General features: G+C 44.3%; 1 protein-coding gene across 1 annotated transcript in view; it reads left to right on the top strand.

Moving 5' to 3' along the window:
- Positions 1–22,025, top strand: part of CDON (cell adhesion associated, oncogene regulated) — a 45,873-nt gene extending 23,848 nt beyond the window's left edge. Inside the window, exons 13-19 of the mRNA XM_080650815.1 lie at positions 674–779; positions 5,891–6,013; positions 9,846–10,067; positions 12,147–12,427; positions 15,489–15,568; positions 18,055–18,329; positions 18,925–22,025. Of these exons, the coding sequence (XP_080506941.1) occupies positions 674–779; positions 5,891–6,013; positions 9,846–10,067; positions 12,147–12,427; positions 15,489–15,568; positions 18,055–18,329; positions 18,925–19,088 (1,251 nt within the window). The 3' untranslated portion in view covers positions 19,089–22,025. The remainder of the gene's footprint in view (positions 1–673; positions 780–5,890; positions 6,014–9,845; positions 10,068–12,146; positions 12,428–15,488; positions 15,569–18,054; positions 18,330–18,924) is intronic.
- The last annotated feature ends 1,140 nt before the right edge of the window (positions 22,026–23,165 follow it).

The following is a 23,165-nucleotide window of genomic DNA, read 5'->3' as shown; positions in this document are numbered from 1 at the left end:
CTCATGACATGATACAGTGAACAGCAAATTTTGAACTTTTTAAAAAAATATGTTTTTATTGATTTCAGGGAGGAAGGGAGAGAGAGATAGAAACATCAATGATGAGGGAGAATCATTGATTGGCTGCCTCCTGCACGCCCCCCACTGGGGATTGAGCCCACAACCCAAGACTTTTCTTGCCTCAGGACTATGGCACATTCCAGTTCCTATGCCCTGACCAGGAATCCAACCGGTTCATAGGTCAATGCTTAACCACTGAGCCATGCCAGCGGGGCAGATTTTTGAACTTTTAAGTGAGGAAATCGAAGGGCACAGATATTTGTCTAAAAGCACATGTTATAAATGGGGTAGGGTTAAAAATAAAATTATTGTTACCTCAGCTCTAATCCAAGTGTTAACTTAATTGCCATTTCATGATTTATTCACTTTGAACCAAATGTACTTTTATGCCTTTGAACTTTGAGAAATATATTGCTTTAATTTTGGTTAGCCCTGCAGTAAGCTAAATGCTCTTAATACCTTTGAATACCTTCGAATTAAATTTAAAATGGCCATCAAGGATGTTTGCAAAATGAATCGAGAGAAATATTGCCATGCAGATAAATAAATCTTAATGGATTTGAAAGTTAAATTTATTTTTGTTTTTGACAAGTTTTCTGCTTCTGTTTTTTAGTACATCCCATCAATTAACAATAACACTCCCATTCAAGGATTTTATATCTATTACCGGCCAACAGACAGTGATAATGACAGTGATTACAAGAGGGACATCGTAGAAGGTAAGATCCATTGGCAAGCGGGGGTCCCAGTAAAGGCGTTTTGGAAGGAATATTATGAACAACATAATCCTAGGTTAAGATAGTGTAAAACATTGAAATGGTATATGTGCTATTACTTTGAATTTTTCCCAGAGAAAGGTAATTTTTTTAACTTAATATATATAGTAGCTTACATTTCGGTTGTAAAAATTGTCATTACAAAAGTATGGGGGAGGTCTGATTTGTCAGTAGTTCATCTGAAAATAATTTCTGTTTCCTGTTTTGTTTAAATGAATAGTAACGCCCTAACCGGTTTGGCTCAGTGGGTAGAGCATCGGCCTGCGGATTGAAAGGTCCCAGGTTCAATTCCGGTCAAGGGCATGTACCTTGGTTGCGGGCACATCCTCAGTAGCGGGTGTGCAGAAGGCAGCTGATCGATGTTTCTCTCTCATCGATGTTTCTAACTCTATCCCTCTCCCTTCCTCTCTGTAAAAAATCAATAAAATATATTTAAAATAAATAAATAAATGAATAGTAACCTGTGTATGAAAAACGGCAATGTCTAGCTGTATTTAAAAAAAATAATGTCTCAGTCAGTTCCATTGAAGTTTGCACTAGAAAGATCACATCTTGAGCATGTTATCCACTTTCAGAGATGCTGAAAAATTGGAATATACACAGAGAAAAACAAACAAACAGCCAAGATGGTGAAGGGTGCCCTAACCAGTTTTGCTCAGTGGATAGAGCATCGGCCTGCGGACTGAAAGGTCCCGGGTTCGATTCTGGCCAAGGGCACATGCCCAGGTTGCAGGCTTGATCCCCAGTAGGGGGCATGCAGGAGGCAGCCAATCAATGATTCTCTCTCATCATTGATGTTTCTATCTCTCCCTCTCCCTTCCTCTCTGAAATCAATAAAAATATATATATACATTAAAAAAAGACAGTGAAGGGTGTTGAAACTGCCTTTCTCCTGTATTTATAATATAACTCAGAACTTTGCATCTGGTCTGAAGGCACCACAGGATCAGCTGGCCCCTGCCTGCACCTGCAGCCATGTCTCAGGCACGTCTTCCTGTCTCACTGTGTCCTCTGTCCTACCCGGGCCTTCCTCAGCTTCCTGGTGTGCAGCAAGACCTTCCTTGCCTCAGGACCTTGGCACATCCCAGTTCCTGCTCCCTGTCGTGCTCCCCTCCCAAAGGTTTTATCTAGGTGCCCTTCTCTGCTGTGAGCTTAAATATTTCTTCCTCAGATAAACTCCTCCCACTTAATTCCTAATCACACCCTTTATGTAGATTTCATAGAAATTTATCATTGATGTATGTGTGTGTGCACATATATGAAATTATTTGCTTAAAGCTTGTCCTCTCGCTAAATGTTAACCTCCTGTGGGGAAGGGACCTTTTTCCAATGTGGTATCCCCAATCCATACAATGGTGGAATGTTTAGTATTTACTTGTTGAATGAATGAATGAAGTCCAGAAAGAACAGTAGAATGTCTAGGATGATCACAGAATTGTTTCACAACTCACAGCAGAAAAAAAAGATGACTAACAAGGAACGTGATAGTAGTCTTCAGATATTAAAGACTATTGTGTGGAAGGGGAGCGCAGTCATTTGGGGGAGGGGCAGTTAAAAGGAAGTAGCATAAAGGAAGCATTCTCTAACATGGCATTCCTAACATAGGTACTGTCAGCACTACCATAGCATTTCTAACATAGGTGCTCTCAGTAATATCTTGGATGGGATTCTTGCTTTGGGAGGAAGGCTTCTTTCAGGTCTTTTTTCACTCCAAGATTCCGACTCTTTGAAATATTTATGTCCTAATGGACCATGTCAGAAAATTGCCCTACGCCAAGCTTATTTTCATATGACTTCTTGACATCTAATACTGCGTATAGTTTTTGTTATATGTAGTCTTACAATAAAATACTTTAAATATGCTATGAAATCACATTTCTTTAAATATTGTAACATTTCTCTTAATGTTTGTCCAATGGAATTACTTTTATAATATGAAAAATTTATCATCTGAGTTTTAATACCTGTAACATAGTAGGTGCTTAGTAAATATTTGTTGAATGAAATTGTTTCTGTTTTCTTAATCTGGAAAAGTAGAAAAGAAATCCGTTCCTAAAATTTGCTTTAAGCATAAAGAATTGGGGGAATGTAGAAAGATAATTGTTGGTAACGAAACAATTCTGTGAAGTCCAGGTAGTAGCAGCTTTGAGGGAGAAATGACTGGGCAAAGCAAGAGGAGGACCTTTGCATGCCGGTACTGTTCTCTCTTGACCTTGTTCCGTGTGTGAACATAGTGAGCCCCACAGTTATGGACACTTTTCCTTTCACGTATTCCCCTTCATGAAAAGACTATTAAAAAAAAGAAGTGGAAAGAATTATTAATGCCTGTTCTACACTTTAGTCCTAGCTACGTATTCATTTTAGTTGAGCTGGGTTAGGAGAGTGGGACTGTCAGATATTTATTTTTAAAAGCTTTTGACAAAGGTTAAACATTTGTTATAAAATAGTTTTAAACAAGGCAAATGTAAATAAAATGAATATCCCTCCCTGTCTCTTTGTCTCTCTCTTCTCTCCCTCTTCCCGCCCCCCTCTCCCCCTCCTCCACTGTCTCCCCCACCCTTCCTAGTTCTCCTCTCTAGAAATATCCACTGGAAAACAGTTTTAAACTATACTCTGTCGTTGCATCTTTGAACTCTTACCAGTTTGTGTGATGTGAATATTGAGTGTGGAACTGGGAAATCGCTTTAAAGGAGCTTTCGTATCCAGTAGGAGAGCCTGTGAGTGTGCGTTTTGCCTCACGGTTCACAGAGAGTGTGTTTATAAACGTTGTAGACGAAGCAGCTAGATGTTTAAGTGGGCTGCACTGTGCTGTGTAATTTGCTTATTTCTTATTTTCAAGTTTATGCATTTGAAATTCCTTTTGTGGCAGTTAACTAGTGGCCTGCTCTGCCAAGCCAAGGAGCACAAGTATTCACCCGCTGTGCGTCAAGCTGTCTTTAAAGGGAAGTTTTAGGTTACTTACGCATATCGACTCAGATCATTCAGGCTTTTGGGAAAAAAATGGAAACTCACATTGTTAAAGAATACAGTAAGAGGACAGTTATATTAAGTGATCCTATTTCTGAATTAAGTTCCATGTTTAGATCAGCTATAAATGTTTCTAGCATACCACTGCTTTTTTGCTGGATATTTTTATCTTACCAGGTTAAGTTGCATTCCAAATAAATCAGAATAATGGGTCATTTGATCTTGAAGTCTGTGCTTTTGGTTTCTCACCTTTTGTAAAATATCTTTTCAGGAAAAAAATTGCCTGTTGACTTTAAACCTAATAATGCACTTGGTTGTCTTATTCATCAGGGATCAGTAAAAACTCATTCTCTCTGCTGATGTTTCCTGTAATTTCAGCCATTGGAATAATTACCATAACAATGGAATATGAATCAGTTATTTTAATGGTTTTCTCTTATTAGTAACATAACAGAAGCTTAATTTAATTCCATTGTTGCTACTGCTCTGAAAGGAAAACTTCAGATCTAGTGTAGTAAATAGTCATGAGAATGTGTATAGTTAGGTGAGTGCAGGGCTGGGCTGGGAAAGGCCTAAGGGTAGAGAAAAATAATAGACATTTTTTAGAAAGATTTTGGAATTTTGCCCTGGCTGGTGTGATTGGAGCATCTTCCCATGCACTGAAAGGTTGTGGGTTTGAATCCTGGTCAGGGCCCTTGCCTGAGTTTCGGGTTCGATCCCAGATTGGGGTGTGTATGGGAGGAAACTGATCTCACATTGATGTTTCTCTCTCCCTCTCCCTCTCCTTTTCTCTCTGCCTGTCCCCCCGCCCCCTCCTTCTCCTCTCCCTAAAATCATTAAAACATATCCTTGGGCGAGGATTTTAAAAAGAGAAAGATTTTGGAATTTAGAAATAGGTCTGATCTAATCTCAACCAGATTTTGAGTGATGTTTCTTTAAGGTTCTCTTTACATTTATAAACAGGTCATAGATTTCCTCACTTATGGAGCCCTTCAGAGTCCCTTGATCCTAGAACAAACAGGTTCTTCATCGTATAAAACGGGGGTCTTTATAAATGAGGGGTTTTGTATTGGTGTCCTGGGGAAGGGGTTGTGCGTTCAGATTGAAATATTTCTGTCTGGGTTGAATTAGAAAGGAACCTGGCGCTGTCGGTCAGTCAGCCAAATCGCTCTGACTTGCACGGGTGGTTTGTTTTTTTCTCCCCCTTTGATTAATTCTTAAATCAGTTGGTGGTATAGCTGAGTTCCTCAGAAACAGTGGAAACAGTTTGAAGAGGGATTAAAGGTGCTTGAAGAGTTAATTAACTTTGGTAGAAGTGTCCTGTTTATTAAAGTTTGTCACAGGTCCATGGAAGTAAAAATGGAGAGTGATTTATACTGGAATGTTGAGTTTAGGAGTGTTTCTAAAGGAAAGGTTGGCTGTGTGCCATGGATAACAGAATCATTCTATTAGAGATACTTATGTGGTTTGGAGACCCTGACCCAAAAGAAGAGAAACAGTGGAGCAGTAGCCGAGGGTTTCCCGTGGTGGGTTTGCTTTTTGATTATTCTCAACCTTTTATTCAGCATTTGTTTCTATGTCAGTTGATGTTGAGCTCCTTGCAATAGAATTGAGAGCTTTGCTAAGCCTGTCTTGTAAACGGTCACTTGTTCTGGGAAAGGCACCACTTGCTGATCTCACATGTAGTGTTGCTCCCTGATGGGTGGGCAGAGTGGATTGACTTGGTGGGCTGAACAGGAGGATCAAAGGGCTGAGGGTGTTTTCCACCTTTGTGTGAAATTAACACGTATTTTACAAAGACTCACCAGCAATTATTTGTAATGAAACAAAGCATTACTGCCAGCACACAGGTATATCTTTAATTCAGTTTATCTCTTTATCATTTTTTCCCATGCCATGGAATAGAAATACAATTTATTTGTGGTATATTACCAAAATACTTACATCAAGTACATTTTTATTGTACAGACTGACTATATGGGAATGGATGCTGCTCCCACCTCATTTTGAAATTATTAAGTAATTATGTTGACAATATCATTGAGGTTGTATGACACGCAAAGCTTATCTCTTACCTTTCTTTCTAGGCTCAAAGCAATGGCACACGATTGGGCATCTGCAGCCAGAAACCTCCTATGATATTAAGATGCAGTGCTTCAATGAAGGAGGAGAGAGCGAGTTTAGTAATGTGATGATCTGTGAGACCAAAGGTAAGGGACGGGTGAGGATTTGTGCTTTTTCCCAACTCTGGATTATTCCTTCTGACTATTGATATGTTTACCTAAGGGAACTTCTGCTTTGGACCTTCTTCTAGGTGCATACAGTTAGACTGTCCAAACAGAAGGTATACTATGTTGGCTAGAGCACTTATCTAAGAAGTAATTTACATAAGTATCAATCACATTTATTAATTTCTCTGTCACTCTAAGCCACTTCTTTTCTCTTTTTCTCCACCAATAGAACAGAAATATTTGCTGACTATTACTAATTGCTGTGAGAATTAAAATACTAAACAGAACATATAAGAATTTAAAGGTTAAGTGCAACATATGTTTAAAGTAGTTTCTGGAATGACAGATGTTCATAACAGTACTTGTTTAATTAAGTATAGCAGTTAAGTTCAGAATTAGCAGTCACTAATTCTAAATTGAAATCCTCAATATGCCTACATACCTCAGTTAACTGAAATATTACCATCTTTTAAAAAGGAAGCTATAATAGAAACAGCTAGTGTGGATATTTATAGATCAAAAGCACTTGTGTTCAGTCTCAATATGACAGGAAAAGAAACATTTTTCCTTGTCTATTTTTTTTTCCAATCCTCACCCAAGGATATTTTCCATTGATTTTAGAGAGAGAGAAACATCAGTGGGTTGTCTCCCATACATGCCCCAGTTGAGGATCTAACCCACAACCTAGGTATGTGCCCTGACGAGAATAAAACCCGAAACCTTTTTGGTGTGCCGGACAACGCTCAACCAACTGAGCCACCGCTCCCAGCATCTTTGTGCTATTTTTATTTTTTTTTAATGTATTTTTATTGATTTCAGAGAAGAAGGGAGAGGGAGAGAGAGATAGAAACATTAATGAGAGAGAATCATTGATAGTCTGCCTTCTGCATGCCTCCTACTGGGGATCGAGCCCAGAACCTGGGCATGTGCCCTTGGCCAGAATTGAACCCAGGACCCTTCAGTCCACAGGCCGACACTCTATCCACTGAGCCAAACCAGCTAGGGCTTTGTGCTATTTTTAAGAACCAGGAAAAACTTCCCAGAATCCTCGAGTTGATCCTTCCCCCTCATGTCTCATTGGCCAGAACTCAGTCACATGCCCCTGTCATACCTGGGGTGGATGATGGATCAGGACCTACTCCAGAGTTCTGTGGTGGTCAGAGTTCTGTGGTGGTCAGTGGGCACCTAAACAGACTTGGGGGCCCGCCTGCATGGGAGAAGGAGGCTAGGCAGCCTTTAGCATCTGCTACAGGTGATGTTATTATCCCAATTTAAATGAAGATAATAAAAGGGGTCAAAAAGATTGACTTAGTTCTATCTTTTAATTCTAAATCCTGTGTCTCTCTGCTGCAAAACCCATATATTGAGTCAACATTTAAACATATACATACATAGACCTTTAGATTTACCTTGAATTTTATTTGGTTAGCACATATTTAAGTGCCTTCTTGTATCACGCACTCTGATGTGTTCATGGGCACTTCTTCTCCCCCTCTAGAATGCTGTAACACTCAGAGGAAAGTTACATAAAAATGAAATTTATCGCCCTAACTGGTTTGGCTCAGTGGATAGAGCATTGGCCTGCGGACTGAAGGGTCCCAGGTTCGATTCCGGTGAAGGGCATGTACCTTGGTTGCGGGTACATCTCCAGTGGGAGGTGTGCAGGAGGCAGCTGATCAATGTTTCTCTCTCATCGATGTTTCTAACTCTCTATCCCTCTCCCTTCCTCTATATAAAAAAATCAATAAAATATGTTTTTTAAAAAACTATCCCTCTCCCTTCCTCTCTGTCAAGAATCAATAAAATCTATTTTTAAAAAGAAATTTATCATTTCTATCCCCAAGACATTTAAGAATATAGCCACACAAAACATAATACATAGACAGCAATGTAATAACTGCTGTTTAAATAGTATTATAGTATAGCTGTGTCTGCAATAGCATCTCTCATTAATTGACTTCACTGGGGAGTAAAAGGTCCTCCCTACAGACTTTCAAATCAGTGCAAAATGAAAGAACTTCTTTTTAAAGTGAAGTTGCTGTTTTTTAATCCTCACCTAAGTACATGCTGGGGGGGGCGGGGGGGGGGGGGGAGAGAGAGAGAGAGAGAGAGAGAGAGAGAGAGAGAGAGAGAGAGAGAGAGAGAGATTGAGATTGGTTGCCTTCTGCATGCGCCCTGACCGGGAATCAAACCCACAACCCATTTATGTGCCCTGACTGGGCAGCCTTTTGGTGCATAGGATGGTACTTCAACCAACCGTGTCACTCTGGCTGGGCTGAAAAAACGCCTTTAAAATGTTAACTGTTCATGTTGAGTGACTTTCTACAATGTATTACAGTTCCTCACCTGTTTAAATAGAACATGTTCTATACAAATGCACCTTTTAAAGAAATGACTCAAAGTTCTTCTGAACACTTAACGTCTTATCCTCAGTAATTCAGGAAGGTTTTCAGGAATGACAGGTGCTTGAAGGCCCCCATTCCCCACCCTTAGAGATCATAGACTGGCAGGATTTAACTTTAACAAGAGGTTGGCAACCAGATCATCAAGCTTGGTAGAATTATGAATTAGTTAAGGGTAAATAAAGAGTGAATAAACCGGAAGGACTTCACTATGAGTAATCCTGATCTGTATTGTAGAATCTGTAACATTCATTCTGTCTCCGAAACTTGTTTGTTTTCTTTAGAATTGGCAGGGACCTGAGAATTGTTTAATCCAACATACCATTTTCCTTTCGAGTCTCTGCCAAGCATTCAGCTAGCTCTCGGTGATGGAGAGCTCTCCCCTTTGCAAGGTGGCCTTTCTTTACCATCCCCCGCTCTGTTCTGTTTGTTAACGTTGCTAGAATACTGAACTCCGATATAATGTGAAAATGATTTTTTAAAAGACCACTCTGCTCATATGAGCCAGTAGGTAGCATAACATGACATATAGTGTCTTAAGTAATAATCCTAACAGAATTGAACACCATATGCCACGTGTAAGGCTCTAAGTGCTTTACGTGGGTTGACTCGTTCACTCTTCATTACAACCTTGTGAAGGAGCTGTTCTTATTATCCTCTTTTTCCACGTGCAGGAGCTGGTTCGTGGAGGTTTAAGCCAGACAGCTGAGGACAAGTGGTGGGCGGGATCTAGACCTAGCCGGTCTGCTCTGGGCCAGACTGCCAGCCACTGAGCCCACACTGCCTTTCCATGACCTTTAAGGCATTAAGAGCATGTTGTTTGGGGACAGAGAAAAATGGGGTTTGAGTCCCACCTGTGGTTAGCTTTCGCTCTCATGGTTATTCCAGTGAACTAGGTAAAAGTATTGTACTGGCGTGAACGCCAAACGTTTTTGGTGTTGGAATGCTTTATATTTATGTGTGAGGTTTTTGGGATTTTATGTAATTGTTCTTATAGTCCAAAGTCATAACTTCTAATATTCATCACATGGCAGAGGCATAAAATATGTAATTCAGCTCAAAGTATACCCGATAGAAAGGAGTTTTTGTCCCATCCATAGTTGAAATACTTTTATTTCAACTCTTCGGGAGTCTTCTAAAAGTGTAAATTGGGCAGAGAATCAGGAGTTTGGGTTAGACCAAGCGCGTATGTTTTTCTGATGTCTGTTTTCTCTAGAATGTGTGGACTAAATTGTTGGCACACCAGATTTTTGAAACTTTTGAGTCCTCTTTGTAACTCATTGGTGGTCAGATCATCTCAGGAACAAGTGTAAACAGACAGGCTAAGTTCCTAGCCAGACCTCCTGCAGAGAGTAAACCGTGTAGTCTGTATTCACCCTGACATCATGTTTTCCTTCTATCTCAATCAGTGAAACGTGTTCCCGGAGCTTCGGAGGATCCTGGCAGAGACCTGAGCACCCCTCCCAGTTCCTTAGGAGGCGGAGGCAACATGGGGCCTGCAGCCAGCCCCGCCAGGAGCAGCGACATGCTGTACCTGGTGGTGGGCTGTGTGCTGGGCGTCATGGTCCTCATCCTCATGGTCTTCATCGCCATGTGCCTGTGGAAGAACCGCCAGCAGAACACCACGCAGAGTAAGGCCTTCCCAGAAGTTTCTTCTCTTTGTTTGAAGAAGATGGGGGGGGTGGGCGGGAAATATTGTCAGAATACATACTGACTTCTCACAGTTCTGTGTATTAGCGTCGTGGCATAAAATCCACTAGCTCCTCTTCAGTCAGAGGTGACTTAAAAACTGTTAGTTGTCAACAGAGTAAGTGGAGCATCAGATTAAATTGCCTGGTAGAGATAAACAGCAAAGCCAAAGCTAAGCCGGGCTCTAAGCAAGAGCTGAGCTGACTCCGCGCTGGGAGACACCGGCTTTGTCAGGCCAGCAGAGGGGACGAGTGCTTGAAGCAGGAGCTTTGTGGTGGCTGCAGGAGCGCCTCCAGACGGTACACACCTTGTCAACAGGGAAGGGAAGAGGCATGATGGGAAGGAAGGGAATGAAGACTTACTCTAAGTTACTGTCCCAGAATGACACCATTTAAGATAACATGGTCCTGTTTTGGTACCTGATGTACCAAACTACTCAAGTGCATCCCCTCCCCTAAATGCTTCTGGTAAGAGGAGTGCTTAAGCTAGGTCAGGATGGCACTGTATGAAAACACATAATCTAGAACTCTTTTCCCTTTTCTTCCCCCGGTTCTCTTCCTACCTGTCCTGTTCTCCCAGCTGTTCAGGGTCATCAGAGACTTCATCTTTGGTGGGAGGAAGTTTTTTGGTTTCCCCTTTGGCCCAAGAGTAAGAGAATGAAAGGAAAGCAAAGGAGGACACCAGCAGTGACAGGCACTTCCGGCTTCTGTCAGCCACTTCCCACATACTGTCCCTTTGTAGTTGACAGCTCAGGGGGAAAAGGGATTTAATTTACGTGGTGCCTTCCAGGAGGTAGGCAGGGAGGGAGGTGGTGGTGACGATGGAGCCAGACTGAAAGGCTTGGAGATGGTTTCATTGGGTCTCTTTCTAAGTGGTTTTAATGTCATTGACTTTAATTGCTGAGGTTGTGCTGAATTATTAAACGGAAAGTCATGATTTGGTTGCCTGGACAAGACTAATCTGGTTAAAGTTATTTTTGTGTGACTTGATAATGTTTAAAGATGGACATTTAAATAGTAATGTTGATGCAGTCATTCATTAAAAGGTCGTCACGGACTGTCTTCTGTGCGCCGGGCACTGGTAGACAGTGGTGATAGAGGTAAATCGAGGAAGCGTGATCTCTGCCCCCCAGCTTAGCGTTTCCTGGGGAAGAGAAGCAGGCAGACTCTCACCACACACCTTTGCGAGCTCAGCGAGATGAGGGGGACCTCACCCAGCCGGGCACTCTCACACGGCTGGAGCGTTAGCAGAACTCTGACAGCAAACCCTGCTCAGGTCAGGCCTGAGCTTTCTAAGGGGTATTTTACTTTCTCTAAATGAACCTGGCAGGTGTGCCTCTGGAAATCGGAATTTTGAGGCCATTGTTACATGGTTTTAATATAAGAAAATGGGATAATTAGCCTTTTGCCTTTAATACCCTACAGTTTCCAAAGTGCCTAAAATAACCAAGGAACTATATGGACAGTTGGTAAATACATACACAACTCCATCCTTTTTCTTAAAAATGTGACTTATTGCATTTGAAATACCCTGCCTATAGTTAGCCTTCTGTTGTTTTATACAATTTCTTCCCGTCCTTTAAGTATAGGGCACTTGAAACACTTAGTGTTGCCAGTACTGGCATAGTTTCAGCCTGCACAATTTAGTAATGCTCCTTTTTGTCTTCTTTTCCTTCCTTCCTTCCTTCTTCCTTCCTTCCTTCCTTCCTTCCTTCCTTCCTTCCTTCCTTCCCTCCTTCCTTATTTTATTTTTTTGAGTAATTGCTCCCTGGTTAATTTCTCTTCTCATTAACAGAGTCATAATTAACTCACAGTTCCTAGATACTTCACACGGTAAAGGGAGCGGCAGCAATGACCTCACTAAAGCACAGCTCACAAGCAGGCTTTCCCTGAGCACTTGCGGAGTCTTTTCTTTTAGCGTGTTTGCAGTTTCGTAATGGTTTTGTTAGTAAAACTCCCTAAGCAAGAAGATCATCTTTTTCAGTATCTTTTTTTCCTTCTTTTTTTGTTCTTTCTTGACAGAATATGACCCACCAGGATATCTGTACCAAGGCTCGGACATCAATGGGCAGATGGTGGAATACACCACCCTGCCCGGCACCAACCGGATAAATGGGAATGTGCACGGGAGCTTCCTAAGCAGCGGGGGTCTCAGCAACGGCTGCTCCCATCTTCACCACAAGGTCCCTAACGGGATCCGGGGGCTCGTGAACGGGAGCTTAAACGGAGGGCGTTACCCTGGGCACACGAGCTCTCTGACCAGGACACGTGTGGACTTTGAACATCCTCGTCATCTAGTGAATGTAAGAGACCCAATTATAAATGACACTGTCCCTGTGCAGCCCCCAACCCCCCAGGCCCAGGTACAAGAGCAGGGTGGGCATGCTGGTTCTTTTCACTGTGGGAACCTCACTGGTTTCCTTGAATGGAACTGGTATGTATCCCTGGCAACCCCTCGAACAGCGTAATCTTTGTAAGATTTCTATTGTCAGGTACTAGATGTATTCACCAATTTGGTTTATATTTTTAAATGATTTTGCACTGAAAGTAGAACATGTAGTAAATAAATGGAAGTTATTCTTGAGCTGAAATGGAAAAACCATTGGGTGAAGGCTGGTCCAGGTCCTTTAAATTTGACTCAAAGCAAAGTCTGAGAATTCCTATCCCTGGAGGAGTCTGGCCGATCATGACACCAAATGAAGCGATTGCAGGGTGGGGCAGGCTCTGGAGGCACCAGCAAAGGCACAGCACACACACTGTCTTAAAGGGCACTGCAGCTCCCCTCCTGTTGTTGGCATGCAGGACCCAGTGTGGCCAGATTTCCTGCTTTTTCAAAACACCTGTTAATCCAGGTGAAATTGCCAGGTGTTTTTTATTTTATTTTATGTTTTTATTGATTTCGGAGAGAGGAGGGGAGAGGGAGAGAGAGACAGAAACATCAATGGTTAAAGAGAACCATTGATCAGCTGCCTCTTGCATGCCCCTTGCAGGGGATTGAGCTGCAACCCGGGCACGTGCCCTGACAGGGAATCGAACTGCAAATTCTTGGTTCATGGGTCGATGCTCAACCCCTGAGCCACATCAGTTGGGCATAATTGCCAGACTTTTTACATGTTGGAAACTCATTCCAGTTTTTTAAATCATTGCATGGCCACGTGGCACATGTCTACAGGCCACCAGACCGACTTCTAACACATGGTGATTTTTAGCTTCTCTTGCCCAACGTGTGGTAGTCTTGATACCTGCATTTTACAGGGTTAATATTCTGAGCCACAGGAGGGGATAAAGCTTTAAAACTACTGTAACTCAGGAATAACTAGCTGATACGGTTTCCTTTTTGAAATGGGAACAGAATGAGTAGACTATCTTAGACGTATTTTGGTTACAGAGGGTCTCTGCACCAGGACAGCTGACTTATTACATGGTTTGGATACGCATCCATATTATTTTTCAACCAAATAGATAATTTTAGTTTATCACATTTAAGCTTTTGTCACTGTTCTGATTACAGATAAGTTTGCCATAACCCACAATGTGCTAAAATTGGAAGAAAATTTTTTATTGTCAATTTTTATAAAGATTTATTAAATATTTGGAGGATAAAGCAATGGCATATATTTATATCTTAAAGCTAGAAATCTCATGGCTGTCATGTGACCTAGCTTTAGTATGTTGTAGAAAAAATACTTTATTTGCTTTACTGCATCTCATTACCAAAAGAGAATAATGATCTCATTATTTCGTGTGGAAAGACATGGCCTATATTCAGACTCCCTAAACTTTTTTTGTCACCATTCCTGATCCAAACTGTGAACATTGTCCAAGAAACCCAAGGAGAGAACATTGAAGTCTGAAACAGCACATGCTGTTTCCATAGGAGGAAAAATAAGTCTGATGTCTTCTTAGTATTTGAACATAATCCTTTGGTTTTTTGAACAATGAATTGCTATTTAAATAATAGTCTCCCCATTAGGTATAAAACTGTAGGGGTTATCACCTGTGATTTTAACTCATTTGTTTTCTTGTTCTGCTCTTCTGGGTGGGAGGAAGTTTGGAAATTTAATAAATGATGGTCATCATAAAATCATTAATTCACTTTAATATGGTTAGTGATTCAAATAAGTACCTTACCCTGTAGATTGCTGACTTGATTGTCTGAAGCTTTTAAGTTTAACCCCAGGGGCTGAATATGGCCTAGGAATAGTCTCAATGTTTTCTCAAAAGTTCCTGTTGATAGTTGGATCAAGAATGTTGAGAGAAATGTTCAGTGTTTTTGGTTTGCTCGGATTCTGGCTGTTGGTATGAGCCGAGTGGAAATGGAAAGTATTCTGGGAAAAACAATTGCCTGAACTTTTCCTAACCTTGAAGGCCTGCTCCGAGCCTGGGTGCCGTGACGGCCTCGCCCACCTTATCAAATTCCCTTCTGCTGTTGCTCCTCTGACCGTGAGGCTGCTTCAGTTCTTAACTCAGTTTTTAGGAACTCTTGCCATTGTACATGTCAAGTGAACATTTGACAATGAGGTATGTGTTAATCTGGGCATTTTTCTTAATTGCTGGGCAGTTTTGGCCAAAAGCAACATCAGAATATTAATAGTCCCCTCCAAGTCATTGCTGGCTGAGAATCTGCTCCATCTGGAAAAACATAACATGTTCGAAACCGTAGTGTAGTCAAGTGAACAGACCCACTCGAAATAATTACAGGAAAATGAGGATGGGTTATCTTATGACATCACCCAGGCATTTCCCCCTGTTTCTCCAGCTGGCGTCACGTGCAGCTCTGCCACGGCTGCTGGAGGTGAAAATGACTCGGAGGGTAGAATGTACAGTGCGTTGTGGGCTCATTAGGTTCGAAACACTGAGGGGAAGTGACTAACCTTCCCCATTTATTTGCCTCCTTCCAGTACAGAAATACATGGGAAACATGGCAGCTAGGTTTGTGGAGTCATTTTAATATTGTGCAGAACTCCTTTGTGAACATAGGTGAGCAGCAGTAAGCACAGCATTGCTCAGGGAGCCGGTTAAAATCCAGGCGTCCTCAAACTACGGCCTGCGGGCCACATGCGGCCCGCCGAGGACATTTATCCGGCCCGCCGGGTGCCGCTGCCTGTCCTGCTTAGCAGCCGACTCGTCCCGGGCCCGCAGTGCGCACAGGAATTTGTTCGTAGTTTTTTTTTTAAACTATAGCCCGACCCTCCAACGGTCTGAGGGACAGTGAACTGGTCCCCTGTTTAAAAAGTTTGAGGACCCCTGCCAGGCGTCCATGCATTGCTGGCTTGGCTTTGGGGTTGGTGAGAATTGAGTTGGTGGTCTATGGCCCCTTCAGCCCTCTCTCTTCTTTTCTCTCCCTGTAATGGTCCTGACCAGGGCGGTGGAATGTACACAGCAGTGCCTCAGACCGAGCCGGTGGAGTGCATCACCTGTCGAAATTGCTGGAATAACAATAGGTATGTTGATACGCATTTGCACAGGTTGTTGTGAGTGGGTGTGTGACTCCTTTTCTTTTTTTCCCTTTAGCAAACAAGTCCTTCAAATTTTACCTCAGATATAAAACTCTGAGTAAGGGAGGCTGTTAGAATTTTTTTTTTGCCCCTGCTTTACAATTTTTATCTTTTTGTGCTTGGGTTTCTTTAGCAATACTGACAGTATTAAAGACTTTCTTTTAAGGTATTAAAAGGTTTAAGATTTTTGAAATCTTTAAATTAGAGTCATTCTCTTTGTACAGACTTTATCTTTTCTCACCTGTTATTTTCAACTCTGTGTTATTGGATGTTTCTATTCTCTGTTATGATGAGAGCATGCTTGATTAGGGAAAACCACTGTGTGTATAGTAATGCTTTTTCATAATTATATTACTGAAATTGATGCTTCTCTTTATCTCTCCCCCTCCTTCTCTCTAAAAAAAAAAAATCAATAAAAAAAACATATCCTCGGGTGAGAATTAGAAAAAACAAAGACATGAGTAATTGGTCGATAAGGCAGGCTGAGAAGGAGGTGTCAGGGATGGGGTCCAGGTGGTGGTAACCGTCACTGAGCTGGGAATCGCAGTAGGAGATGGAGAGAGACTGCTTACCCCGCAGTCTGCATACCTTTGGGGATCATCCTTTCAGACGCCTGTCAGGCCCCATCACACTCACGTTACCCGGGCAGCTCTCCTAAGACCTGAAGAGGTCCTGCTGCCGGCCTTTTCCACGTGGAGTATTTCCTGCTCTGTACCGGCCCCTCTATACTCTTCCTTCTCTGCCTTCTTGGGGTTACACTTAAATGCATTCGTGGAGCGGACTTGTAAGAAAAAGTCATTGTCACCCACAGATCCTTTATCATCCCTCTGCTTGAGTAATAAACTTAGGAACCTTGGCTCTTACTGTCTTAACTGGAGTGTTGATGTGAAACCTGCAGAACCGGTAAGAGGGGATGTGCACTGGAGCCATCTGTGGAGTTGAATTTGATTCTGGGGCTTGTGGCACATTGTGAATGACTGCCTCACTGCCTCAGTTCATTTGAACCCTTTTCAGTGTTCAGAGTAATATATAATAAACAGCTCACCATGATACCTAATAGCATACCTAATAAGCTTTTCCAGGATCCAGTCCCCTACACTAAAGACTTAGTTGAGAAACCCTGTACAAAATGGGCATTTCAAGAGTTAAACAGATTTCAACCAAATAAGAACTTTCTACCTTTCTTCTCTCCTCAATTCCAAAGGCATCAGTGCAGTTCCGTATATCAAATGGGGTTTGTCAGCTGTTTGGCGAGTTTAATGGGAAGGAATTGACATTAAATCTGGTCTGCTTACCATCAGTCTTGATAATTGGTAAAGAGTAAAGAGGACACTGATGAAATTCACAGATGAATGAACTGAGAGGTCCCATCAGGAAGGAACAAGAAATTAAGGGTCCTAGAGAGATTAGAAATGGGCAGGAAGTAGCCAAGTAAAGATCAGCTTGGAAAAACGTATATATTCCATCTGGGAAAAAAGTACAAGCTATACATGGCCGAGTCTTCATTATTTTATGTCAACAGAAACAGACCCTGAGATAATTCCATGTTACAATAAGCAGACAGTGACTTTAAAGCAGCTATCAAAAATGCGTTCAAGGATTTAAAGGAAGATGTACACACATGAATTCACATATGGGGAATTTTTGTCTGTGAAATAGAAACTGCAAAAAAGAAGGCCAAATGGAAATTCCAAAGCAGAAAACTACAATAACTGGAATGGGCTTGTCATCAGATTAGAAACAACAGAAGGAAGAGTCATGAACTAGAAGATCAATAGAAATTATGCGGTCTGAAGAATGGAAAGAAAAACAAAACACGGATCTTAGATGAAGACCAGAAATAAAAGTGTGGCAGAATTGAAGTGAATTCTGCAAAGAAAAAAAATTTGAAAAAGAAACAAAATCTAGTTTTTGAATATCTAATCCTTATAGGCTTTGACTCAGTAGTATTTCTTCCAAGGGTGAGAGGGAACCTGTTATCGGACTTCAAAGAAGTATGTTTTCCTTGGTTTGCATAAGGTCATTTCTCTTATGTGGACATCAGTTTCTTAGCTTTAAGTCTCCTGACCCCTCCCCCCATTTCTTCCAGTGGCTAATGGCCTTCTCCTGCTGTGTGCTGTGTTCAGGAGCCAGTTATGAATTAGGAAACAACTTCTGACAGTGGACTGAGTCCCAGGAGGCATGTGGGAGTAGGTCATCATATGAGGTTCCGTTCCTAAGTGGTTTGTTTGCCTCTTGATTTATTCTCCTGCTGTGTTCCACTTTAACTGTTATTTCTGAGTTTTTGATGTATCAGATCATAGTGAAGACTTTAGTTATTTTTAAGCACCAGTCTCTTAAGATTCTGTGATACACATGCTATTTCAAAATCGATGTATTTTAATTGTTGTTTCCTCCAGACAAAATTGTTCCTTTTGGTTTATACCTTGTAGGTGTTTCACCAAAACGAACGGCACTTTCAGCAGCAGCCCCCTTTCTGTGGTCCCAGTGGTAGCGCCTTGTCCTCAGGATGGTTTGGAAATGAAGCCCCTCAGTCACACGAAGATGCCTGCATGTCAGGCTTCCACACCCTCCGACTGTGGCCCATCACCTGGAGAGAGCATCGGGGACGATGTGGCAGCAAGACCTGCTCCACATACATGCTGTCAGGACAGCAGGAGTGTGGTCACCTCTGATCCCACAGAGGACGCAGCAGGATGCAACAGAGGTACAGGGAAGCATCATCCAACCTAAGCTTCTAGGTCGTCTTCATGTGGCTACGGATACGGGAAGGTGGCGCAGACGTGTCCTCTCTGTGATCACTCACATCTTTCTTAAAAGACTGGGTGGGGGTGTTGGATACTTCAAGAAAAGCTGACTAGGTAGATTTTGAAATTTTGTGATTATTCACCTCCTTCAGCTCAGGCTGTCAATCCCATCACGTCTTGGAAAAGAAACCCAAATAGGCTTTGATTCCGTTTGCACCTGGACGGTAGACTTGCTCAAAGAATGCCTTTTGCGATCATGCACCTCGGGTTCGTTTGAGTTGATCCTGGAGTTGTAGCCTTCACTTACAGTGGTTATTTTGGGGCTTTTAAGCGTTTTTGCTTTAACCCTGAGGTGAACTGTATGACTGCTCGTCAGAGCTCAACTTTATCTTAAACCTTTTATACCTTTTGTCTCCCTCACATTCAAACTAACACACCTGGGCTCTGCTTTCACTCATTATTCTTTCTTTATTGCTCAGAGTAATGTGTTCAGACTGCTTTGTGAAAATCAGCCCTTATGACTTCATGGCGCTCCCCAATCGTTGTGTTTTTCAGGAGACAGCTGTGTCCATTCAGAAACAGAGAACACAATTTTAAGTTGGAATCCTCTTATCTTGCCACCTGCTTCAAAGGACTGTACTGAAAAGACAACATGGTCTCCTCCTGGCATTCCTTTAGACAGCCCCGCTGGGGTCCTTCAGCAGCCCCAGGAGACCTGAGGATGTGCCCGGACTCCAGCCAGTCACTGCACAGAACAGGCCTGGGAATGGACTGTGTGAGGGACATTAATTCAAATCAGAGAAAAAGCATTATTTATTTTTGTAGCAGTAATGTCATATGAATGTATCTTAAAATGTGTGCCCTTTTATATTATTTATGCCTGAAAAATTTCCCTCCCCCCTCAGTAGGAAACAACTTAGGTTTGCATAGTGTTCGATCATCTCAGAGCATTCCATGTTTTCCAAGCACCTCAGTGCCTGTCAGAGCGCCTCCTGCAAGGCCCCGGCCTATTGGCTGCCTTACCTAAGAGGGCATTGCAGGCCGTCAGAAGTTTCCAGGTGGAAAGCTGTCCTTCAATATTGTCTAATCAGACTTTTGGAGAACATTCTGAAGCAACCACAGTTGTAACCTGCTGTTTACAATAGCACATCGCATGATTGCCATGAGTGCCTGCACACAGTGACAGCTGAGCCGTTGCCTCTCTGCACGTGGGCACAAGTTGCGTCCATCATCCGGGCCCTGATCATTCAGTGTCCTGGACAGGGCCGAGGCCTGGCGGGGTTATCGCAGGGCAGTCCGTCCGCAGAAGGCAGGCGAGGCAGAGAAGAATGCCGCCGAGCCCTACGGCTCTAAACTTGCGTGTGTCTATAAAATGGTCACTGGGGGCCACTTGGTAAGTGTTTCTAAGAGCAGGAACAAAATGAGACTTTAAATTGATGACTTGAGGAGGAAGATTGACATTTTGAGGAGAAAGGGGCGGGTTTCAAGGAGCCCCCTTGGCAGCAGCTCCCGTTAGTGTAGGATTGTGCTCATGGTGCTGCTCCACCCGAATCGTCCTCTCTCTCCCCGCCTGGCCACCCCTGGGCAGCGTGGCTGTTAGAAAGACTTAACATGGAGGGTGAGAAGGGTATGGTTTGAAATTTCCTGGCTTTTTTCAGAATCGTGTCATAGTAAACTGGCACCTAATCTTTGTTAGCAGAGCTGCCCATCAGTTATGCTGCCCGAGTGGCAGGGCGTCCGCAGCTGCTGGTGGGGGCTTTCCTTCTGCGCCCCTAAACACACACACACAACCCTGTGTGCCGAGGCGCTCGAGCCCAGCTTTAACAGCTCATTGCTCCTTTGGGGAATGTGCCGGCCCTTCGGGGAAAGAAACAAATCATTCTCCTTAGAGTCCAGCAGTTGCAGCATCCGGTGAAAAAAGTTAGTTTCCCAGAAGTTACAGTGAAACAGACTAGAATGCTATGCTAATCTACTGTCTATACGAGTGCATCCTATTCCCCCACACGTTTATATGTTTTATAAGTAGAACTTTGGTGAAATGTGCTGTCGAAGCCGAGTCACTCTGCAAGAGTTCCTCCGAGGAAGTGTAAGGCACGGCACTTCGCGGCCAGGTGTCAGGGTGCCCCAGCAGCGAGCTCTCTGCCCCGGAGCCCACAGCGTGCCGTCTAGGAAGATGCAATTAGCTCTGGAGGGAGGGCTGTGTCCCGACGTCTGTGGTAGCGAAGGACCACGTCGTAGGACACGACCACAGAAGCCTGCCCCGTGTTGCCGGTCGAGCTGCAGCAGCGAGTCGAGGAGACTGAGGCACAGCTGTTAGAAGGTGGTGGTTCTGGTCCAGGAAGCAGGTGTTAGCCCAGGCCCAGGCCCTAAACTGCTTTGAGAGATGGAGTTTGAACATGGGGCCTGCCCACCGGGAAAGACAACTTCACCTTCAGGGCAGCCTCCTTGTGGACGCCTTATTTATGTGATTAGTAACGCTGTTTTAAGTGTTATCCCTTTATTGTATTTTATTTATAAAAATGCCTTTATATATTGAGATATATAAATATAAATATAACTATATATATATATAATAGCCTTTATGTTTAGGAGTTCTGAGTTCTCCCTAACCACGAGCTGTTCTGAACTGTCACGCCCCGTGCAGTCCCCAAAGCTAGTTCTGCCTGGTGTCACTCTCCAGGAAGCCCAGGGACAGGGCCCACGGCGGGAGGTGGCACCCACATCTGCGGGCACTGGGCACCGGGCTCGAGCTCATTACCGCTGTCTCACCACCCTCACAGCAAACCCACAAAGTGAGTGTTGAAGCCCACAAACCTCGCAGTGAGCCGCAGCGCCCGCATGTGAGCCCGGCTGAGGTGGAGCCGTAACCCAAGCTCCTTCCACTTTTCCACGCCGCGTTCCAAAGCATTGTGGTTCCCTCATCCATGGAACCCGTCCAATCCACGCGCTCCAGTCCGCCCTGCTGCGTGATCCCTGCCGCCGCGCTCACAGCCAGGGAAGCTACCTCTGCCCACCTGGGGCCTGGGGCCCAGCTCCCAGAGTGCACTCTCTCCCTCTGATCGCGCCCCCCGCCCTGACCCCCACCCCCACCCGAATCTGATCTTCGCTTGGCTTAGTGATACTGTAGTTGCTCAGGCTTCTTCCTGTTCCTTTCGCCTTAGAACTCTCTGCGATTCTTTGTTTTAGCGTTAAACGTCCCCATTTCTGTTACATCACGTCACACTCTCCTTTTCCCCCCTTTTCTCGATCAGGCACTGGTAGTCTGGTGTCAGGTGACAGGTTGGTGGTGTACAGGGTGCAAGTTAAACTGCAAGGTTTTGAACCTTGTGGTCTTTGCAAACATTTCTCCCGCCTTTTGTTTCTGTTGAACGAGTCTGGAGGCCGGAGCGTCCTGGACAGCGGATCATGTCTGTCCCAGACCTTCCAGCTGCGGAGCTGCTGGGACGTTCACATGATCGTGGGACCCACCTGCGTTGCTGTCTTCTAACGCATTGACTCGGAGGTGCATGCTTTTGTATCATGTTGGAAAGTGTGTTCTGTTTCCCTGAAAAGCTGTAACAGCCTGTCTGAGATTTGTACATATTTTACAGGATGTAGCTTGGACAGGTTCTATTGGTGGATATGATTTTATATTAAAAGAGAATGCTGCTTCCATGGAGACCGCGGTGCAGGGCCCTCAGCTGCTCCCTGTGTGTATGAAGCTGCTGTAGCTGTGATTGAGGGGCGGGAGGGGAGGCTCTTACTCTGAAATTCTTTGCAACCTCCACCCTGCCCTCCCTGGAACCACCACCCAACCCGTGCACACATCCAAGAGTCCAGTGAGTTCATCCCTTCTGTTCTGAAGGAACAGGATCTAGGACAAATGTGGGTTTATTTTTGGGGGGTGGGGGAAGCTGGGAAAATACCTGAGCCTCGCAGCTGTGTGGAGGCAGGCAGGCCCCCCTAGGGGACGCAATGTGCCTTCCTAAGGCAGGGCAGAGAGTGGGAGAGGAGCATGAGGAGGGGGAAGCAGGGAGGAGAGGGGGAGAGGGACATGAGGAGGGGGAGGCAGGGCGGAGAGGGGGAGAGGGGCATGAGGAGGGGGAGGCAGGGCGGAGAGGGGGAGAGGGGCATGAGGAGGGGGAGGACGGTGCCTCCTCGCGGTGCTGTGAGCTCTGGGCTATAAGCAGCAGCTGGTTACCGCCTTACAAAATCTGTCTGCGCTGCTGACCAGAAAGCCAGCAGGGTCCTTTGCATGGAGTGGGGCCCTGCTCGGTCTATCCCCCACATTTAACTAAGGCTTCCCTAAACCTGAGCCCCGTCCCGAGGGCTCTGGGGGAACCTGACACCCCTTTTCTAATAAAGCCCAAACCTGTGAGAACCCCCGAGGCAGCTTCAGTTCCTGTCCCTTTCCCACTCCCCTGGGCGCCACTCGCCTTCCTCCTGGCGGAGGGCTCTGGCCCTGGCTGCTTCTCCAAGTCCCCTGCAGGGCCAGCCCCGAACAAGCATCGGTTTGTGTTTCTCAGCGTTTCAGACACACACACACACTTGGAGCCAGTGAGTCACGCTGGCAGCTGGCGGAGAGGGACTTTGGCACAGCCTGGGTCCCCTCAGCCAGCGCCCCGGCCTGGGGCAGGAGCGGCCTCTGCGGTGCCTGTGCTCCCCTTGTGGGCACAGACCCGGGCCTGGCACCTTCGTCCTGTCCCTTTGTCGCCCGGCCCGGAGCTGCTCCTCCCCCACAGGGAGGGGACAGAGCCCTGGCCCTGCTCTGCCACCAGCTCTGACGGCTGGTCCTGTAACGGTGTGCCCTCGGGGAG

This window comes from Plecotus auritus, assembly GCF_963455305.1.
Source record: "Plecotus auritus genome assembly, chromosome: 13".
Taxonomy (NCBI): Eukaryota; Metazoa; Chordata; class Mammalia; order Chiroptera; family Vespertilionidae; genus Plecotus; species Plecotus auritus.
This window is presented reverse-complemented; position numbering and strand designations above follow the sequence as displayed.